The sequence below is a fragment of the Cucurbita maxima genome, unplaced genomic scaffold, assembly GCF_002738345.1.
Source record: "Cucurbita maxima cultivar Rimu unplaced genomic scaffold, Cmax_1.0 Cma_Scf00046, whole genome shotgun sequence".
Classification (NCBI taxonomy): Eukaryota; Viridiplantae; Streptophyta; class Magnoliopsida; order Cucurbitales; family Cucurbitaceae; genus Cucurbita; species Cucurbita maxima.
The window spans coordinates 99,944-107,615 of NW_019272062.1; the positions used below are offsets into that span (position 1 = coordinate 99,944).

A 7,672-nucleotide genomic window follows, 5' to 3' on the forward strand; every position below is an offset into this window, starting at 1 on the left:
TTTATTTTATTTTTTATTTACGTTGTTACAGAAAATATCATACGTAAGGGTTTAGGGTTTTAAATTTCTTTTATATATTTTTCTTTTTAATTTACAAAAAAAGTGTACACGTCAGCAAATAGATTAATTTGATTGAATTAATTAAATTTTCAATTTTATATTTTAAAAACTAAAATTTTAAAATAATTTATTAAATTTTATGTATTTTTATATGATGCCTAAGTTTAAACATGATTAATACGATATTATAATAATGTTACCATCATATAAAATATATAATAAATATGATTGAAACGCTACGAATATGTATGTTTGTCTCATACGAATTTTACTTCATGTTACATATGAAAGTATCATACGCTACATCTCGCTAAACTATAATTGTATATGTGGGATCTCGTGCACGTTGTGTTCTCGTGTGACCATGGATTACTCTCTTTAGTTATGTGGTGTACAAATGCATACACTCGGGATATTATTCTTTTTCATCGGTTTTTGGTAATGGGAGTGTGTGTTTGCTCGTAGTCAGGTTTAAGGGTATGTTAGTGAACTCACCTAATGTGCCCACACGTACAGCATGTATGCGCGTAGACCATGTAGAGAAAACTACCTAGAGATGCATGTTTAATTTGCAGGGTATGTGCCAAGACAAAAATTCCCTATTTAAATGGAGAAAGTGAAGAGAGTGAAAAAATATTTCTCTCCGTTAAATAAATTGAATAAGGGACGAAAATTATATATATATATATATATATATATATATATATATATATATATATATATGGACAATATATTTATTAAACACTAGTAAATTTAAAATTTTAAAAAACGAAATTAATATATCTAAATTTTTATAAAATTAAAGGTAAAAAATTATTTTTTAATTAGAGATCTAATTGGGTTGGATTATTAACATAACTTCAAATAAATAAAAACTTTATAATATCGTTTGAATTTCTTTATTAATTTAATATATATATACATATATATTTTTATTATTAACAAATATTTATTTATTTATTTATTTGCGAGGAATCAAACCAACCAAATGTCTTAATTAATTTTAATATATATATATATTTTGTTATGGTACAAATGATCTATATATTTACTTTATTTCATGTTTTTTTTATTATCGAACTATTCTTAAAAATAATTTTTAACCAATGAATTTTTGAAAAAAAAAATTTAAAATTTTAATTAAATTTTTAAAAACAAAAAAAAGAGATATTTCATGATTAATATTTTAATAACAATTAAAATTTGAATAAGAATCGATTAACTTGAACTTAATCTATTTTAATTAATTAATTAATTTATGTATTTATTTTTTATAACTGAACTTAAATGAGAGATTTCAGAACCATTTTCCAACCCTGCCATGGTTTCTGTGCTTCAGCGACTACGGGGAAGGACAATCTGCCCATTCCCGCCATGTTCGAGGCTTAGGAGCTTCCGTTCTGATGCTTCCTTGGAAGCCATAGCCAAAGCTGCAGAAGACAGAGTTCCCAATGTGGTGTTCTACAACTATCCTTCGTTTTCTGGAGCTTTCTCAGCCCTCTTTGCACGCATGTTTCATACTCGTCTTCGTCTCCCTTGCCTCATTCTGCCTTTCTCTTCCGCTGTTCCTTTCAGGTTCCATCGCGCTTCTCTTAATGCTTCGCTTATTTGACCATGAATTCGCTGTCTCTAATGCTGCGTCGAGTAACTTTTTAGCTGAATATTACTAGAATTTCGAACTCCGACGTGATTTTGTAACGATTCTGAACTCTTCTGTACTTTATTATTTTATAGGATCGAGGATTTGTATGTTGAAGGGCTTGAGCGATGCTATTTTCTTGACTTTTTGGGTCCGAAAGGATTTGCTGCCGCGGTTTCACGTCGAGCCACTTGTGAGTAAGTTGACGATGTTGTGCTGATAATCACTGATCCACTTTTAGTTCTTTTTTAAATTTTGTTTGAAAATAATTATGGTTTGTTCAGATTTCTTGGTTTTGTTAATTGAATTAGGGTCGTATGTTTTGATCATCGTAAATCATCACTTCCACATACTATCCCTACGGAAGATCGCCCTAAGAATCTGTCAATTCGCGTAAATCTTGAGAAGAGTAGCTCTACAGCTGTGTATGAATATTTCTCCTCCAGACTTAAGGATATGGAAACTCCTTGTGTAAGTGAAATGGTCATGTATTAATGTACCATTAACTCGGCTGCTTGTGTGTGTTGGCTCACTGTTTTGTTTTGCTCTTCTAATGATCAGGATCCTGTTGCAGACCTTTTAGAACTGAAGGATAGAAGCCGAATTGAAATGGTTCTCAAGTACATCGAGGATGGGGATCTTCGAAGATGGAGCTTACCTGATATTAGGGCATTTAACATTGGATTCAGTGAGTGGCGATCGAAATTGAACTGTATCACTAATCCATACATCTATGAACAGGTTTGGACTATTCTATCTATTTGATTTTTTTATCTTGATACCCTAGTGCTACAATTTGTTTGTTTCTTTAACTATTTATAAGCTTCAACTAAGTTTCCATCAGTTCTAAAGAAAGTTTTGAAATCTGTTTGCAGTGCCATTTTTCACATTGCTAATCTGTTTCATATTCAAATCTAATCTGTTTCGTATTCAAATCTGTTTGGAGAAGGAGCGTATAAGAGACCATTTTCGTGTTAGAAGTTTATATGTAGTACCAAAGTATGTAGCGAGACCTGTTATAACCTTGTTTCTATTGTGATTGGGTGCCAATTAGTTAACTTTTTCCCATTTAAGAATGCTAAAACACCACACAACATTGATTCAGTCAACTTTCAAAATTTAATACACCTTTGCACAGGGAAAAAGAATAGGAAATTAACATTAAACTGCTACTAACAAAACCTCTTAATAAACTTGAATTATTTTTTTTTATTTTAATGAATCTTCAAAAGGCTCGTCAATTTATGAATCTTAATTCTGCCTTTTGGTAATAGCTCAGACAAGGATATTCTCCCAGTTTATAGCAATTATGGAAAAAGCAGCTCTACCTGTCATGGATCATCTAAACGCGTATTCAAGTGTCTTAGTTTGAATAAGGACATATGAAAGGCTGGTCATGATCATGTAATGGAGGAAAAAGAGCCCTCTGAGAGACATTTCTCTATAGAAAGTTTTGATGAATCAATTGAATTGAAAATTTTAGACAAACAAAACATTTTTGGGTCGGACAGTATACTACTTAAATTTGGTGTAAGTTATTTCACAACTTCATCATTGTATTCTTGGTTGATCATTTTCACTTCATTTGAATTATAATCTAACAACCAACGCCATTGCTTCAATAATAAAAAAAAAATTGTCCTTTATAACTGCTGTTGTGCCTCTTAACCATTCAATAAGGGAGGTAGCTATCTTGAGTAGACAAGGCATTCATAGGGTGCTAAAATTTCTTGTGTATTTCAGGAGCGGATGATGATCTAGATAATTAATGGGGAATGCATCTTGGATTGAAATACAAAGTTAAATTACTGACATTCTGAATACGACTGAAATAACTAATATCGAGGTCCAGACTAAATATGGGGAATCAGTTTGAGCTAAAATATCAATAAGATATGATTCTTTTGATTAAAATTAAAGCATTTTAGCTTCTGCACATTTAGATCTTGGGCTTCAAATTTTTGAGAGGTGGGTTTTATGTCTTTTATTTCAATCAGCGCGCTGCTTCTGTGTATTAGTTTGACATTATATAAAAACTCTGCTGATATCTCCTCTCTGTCTTTAAGTTATAGATCTCACTTAAAAATATTTCTGCTTCTGTATTTGACATATAATGAACTGCGATCACGCTCTTGCAGTTGCTGGAGATGAATTATTTGGAATTGATTGCTAAGGGAACTGACTTCATCGCTTCTCGTGAAAATGTTGCAAAACAATTCCTAGACAAGGCTTTTAAAATTCATCTGGGGAGGGGATTTTATGGCGAGTGTCTGGTAAGAACACTTCTTCTTGTGTTTAGGCCTGATTCAATGCAAATCTTTTCCAGGACTCTCATAGTCCTCTTTCTCCATCTCTGAATTTGTCCTTTCCATCAAAGAACATTTTATATGCTGGACATAATTGTATATTAGTTTCATGCCTTTGTTTGTAATTATTTCCTTGAATTTGTTATACATTTTTATCTCCAAGGACTTGAATATCTGTGCGTAGGCAGTAAGAGCAGATGGGAATGCCAACTTGAGCGATGAAATTGGGAAGCAACTGAGTTTGAGAAGTGCTGCAGCTGGATTGAGGTAAATTGTTAGACTTTTCCCTGAATATATTGTAGAGGAGTTTCTCATTCCCGTTTTCTTCTGGTGTCTACTGTTAACCTATTTGGGTAATTATGGTCAAATTTGTTTGTGTCATGACCATTGATTTTTGAAGATTAGATACTCAAGGATGCTCCCACCACATATAAAGCTATTATTTCCTGGTTCTCTCCATCTTGGTAAATGATTTATTGTAGTTAACCTCACTGATAGTAAACTTAATGAATGTTTCCTAGGGTTAAAACTATAAAACTAGATGATGTTTGTCCTCAAACACGTAGAACATCCAAGATGACAAGATCCATGTATCAATCGGATCATAGAATCACTAATAGAGGATAGGAAAACCGACTTGGATCCCTATCTCTGATACTTCTGAAATCCTAAAGCTTAAAAGTATGAAAACGGTCTGCCTTTGTCAAATATACCAGTGTAAAACTCTCATTCATGTTGGGAATAAGTTGATATTGGAGACAATCACCTTACAATTTAGGTTTTGCTGATTGTTATTCTAATAAGAATCCAGATATTATAAAAACCAAACAAAAGGTAAACTACAAGAGATGAAATTGCTTCATTTGTTAAGAATTAGAAATTAAAGATAATTTACAAAACTTTAAAGACGAAGGAGCTCTGTGTCCAAACCTCCTTCGAAAATTTCTCAGCACCTTTAAAAATAAATCCTCAAATATTCTAGAGGTTAGCAAAGAAGCAAATGGCATGTTTTGGTACAAAGTCTGAATTCATGTTTTTTGATTCACAGATAGATGTATTTTTGTAAATTGGTTTTGGATTTTGTGATCCAAGCAGTACAAATTTTGAAAACAATATTTGTAAGTCTTTTTTATAATCGTAACTAGAATTTGAATTTAAAACTTTACAATGTATGTTTGGATTTAAAGGTAAAAACTCTAATAATATTTCATGTTATAATCTTAATTCATTTTTGTTACTTCATTTTTTTAGTTTATATTCAGTCTAATATTTAGTGGATAACTACCACTAGTTTTATGATTTATAAATATATTACATCAAACATATTTTGAAGAGTTGTTTAAATTGTGATCAAATTTTTGAATATGTTACCAAAACACATATCTTAAAACATGAAATACAACTTCGTTGCCAAATTTATATTTTCAATTTGTCTACTAAACAAGCTCTTAAAAACCCAACTTCTAGGAGAAAATAAAAGGAATCACCTCCCCCAACATATCCTTCAACATTTAGAGTAACCAAAAGCCTGTGGTATTTGGCAGTAATTAACGTAGCTTGATTCTATTTTAGTTATTTCTATCTTGAAACCACAAGTTCTTTTGTGCTTCAGGCCTATAGGTGCTGTCATATACATGCAACGAAAAAATCTTAAAATGTGTTTGAGGACTACGGATGGTGCTACCGACACATCTGAGGTCTCCAAAGTGAGTTTTGCTTGAACTCTTAGTTCTTTGTACTGAAGTCATTGAGGTACAGTTACTGAGTTTCTTAGCATTTTAAATCCTGAAGGCTTATGGTGGTGGGGGTTCGCCAAGTTCAAGTTCTTTTATGATCAGGATGGACGAGTACAATAAATGGCGAGTGGTGAATTCATCCTGACAAACTCGGGTAACATATTGATAACATATCGTAGTAATCTAATTCATCATCGCTTAAACTTCGAGTTTATAATAATTTAACTTAGTATCAAAACAGGAGTTTTAAGTGTTTAATTTTAATCTAGTGTCAAAGTTTGAGGATATATGTTCGAATTAATATTGATAACTACATGTTGGGCTTAGGGTCAACAACAGGTGGAGCAAAGAGGGGATTCTTTAATCCCCATCTCGGCATGGACATCTCGACATGGACATCTCGACCTCATTCCGACCACCATCCCCACAGGTTCTTCCTCGATTATACGAAAATTTTATATGGAAAGAAAAAAGTTGGTAATAAATCAATTATTTGATGAAGGCTTCTCCACTTTCTTTTGTTAAAGTTAGTAGGTGAATTAACATAAATTAAATGGAGAGAAAAAAGTTGGTAATATTTATTTAAATTAGGGTCTCATTTGTTGGAACTAAAAGTCTAGGGTTTAAGGTGTTAATTATTTTTTTTCTAAAAATTAAACATTATCCTTATTATTAGTATTATAAACTGTGCGTAAAATACTTACCTTGTCATAACAATCTTCTAATATTGAAGCCAAACATTTAACTATTCTTCTTTTTCAAAATCAAAACCTTGTGCAAATGAGAATGTGCCGGAATGAAATGAAAGAAATAGAAATGCAAGCACAATGAAAAATGATATTCCCTTTGATGTTATTTACATGAAGCTTTTTAGTAATGTTGTAGAACTAGAATTTGAAATTTAGATTCAATATCTAACGGTTTTGATATTTCTTTTGCATTCATTATGGCATGAGTGCGTCGTCTTCTTGTCTTAGAATGATTCTTAAAGAGTTAATATTGTTTTTTAAATCAACCTAGGTCTTTTGATCATGTTTTGCCTTACTCACATGCTCCTATGGAAATTTTCGAAAGGCAATCAATATAGAATTGCTTCAAGCTAAGCATATCTAACTATGAAGATCATACGATTAAGTCGTCGAATAAGTAAGTGCACCTTGTATTATCAATTCTTTTAAGTTTTTCTAAAATATAATTTCATATTCTTACGATCATTCTCATTAAGGCGTGGTTTCAGTTTAATTATGTATTCTTATTTTATTGGGGTCATATGCCCACTTGCTCCACCTTGATTCGTTCCTAAACCAATTCCTATTGTGAGATATTTTACTATGATTCCATCGGTAAAGACCCTAATGTTGAGATGTTTATATTTTACTATGATTCTATCGGTAAAGACCCTAATGTTGAGATGTTTTACCTCTAATGTGATTAGACCATCAATCATTACATGCATATTGTTGAGATTTTTAAATAAATTCAAGCATCAATGATTGAAACTTAAAATCTTTGTAAAAGCTTTTCAGTGATTTAGATAGGATAGGATAGGATTCCAATATTATCTAATCATGATCTTGTCAAAATAGGACAATGGATTACATAGAGTTGGTAAACATGAGGGTTGCTACCCCTCTTGTGTCACCTTGATACTATTAGGACTACACGAACTACTCTAGTAGTTTTATTTATTATAGAGGGCAGATTTCATGATGTATAGTAGCCGACCAAAATTGGAAATGAGACGACGTATACTAAAATTAGAGCAAAGAGCAAAACCATCTAGATTACTCACGGAGCCTTGTTAAGGAGCTTCAAGAGATTAGTAGTTTAGTAGGAGCATCTCTAGGGCCAAACATTGAAATGTAAAGCACTTAGCGTTTGAGTAAGACTTATACATAGACATGTATAACTATTAAGTTTAATTTAAAAAC

The 7,672-nt window shown here is 31.8% G+C and overlaps 1 protein-coding gene across 3 annotated transcripts; it reads left to right on the forward strand.

The window, feature by feature from the left end:
* Nucleotides 1–1,363: 1,363 nt before the first annotated feature.
* On the forward strand, nt 1,364–7,073 carry LOC111470618. 3 transcript variants are annotated; one of them, XM_023116180.1, is made up of 10 exons: nt 1,364–1,635; nt 1,795–1,896; nt 2,011–2,170; nt 2,261–2,440; nt 3,838–3,972; nt 4,190–4,272; nt 5,618–5,711; nt 5,797–5,895; nt 6,069–6,171; nt 6,841–7,073. In XM_023116180.1, the coding sequence occupies exons 1-8, from the start codon at nt 1,382–1,384 to the stop codon at nt 5,884–5,886; spliced, it is 1,098 nt and encodes a 365-aa protein (XP_022971948.1). In that variant the 5' UTR covers nt 1,364–1,381; the 3' UTR covers nt 5,887–5,895; nt 6,069–6,171; nt 6,841–7,073. The 3 variants fall into 3 exon arrangements, with proteins under 3 accessions (XP_022971948.1, XP_022971947.1, XP_022971949.1); XM_023116179.1 differs by having other exon boundaries at nt 6,762–6,845; XM_023116181.1 differs by having other exon boundaries at nt 6,081–6,171; nt 6,762–6,845.
* The last annotated feature ends 599 nt before the right edge of the window (nt 7,074–7,672 follow it).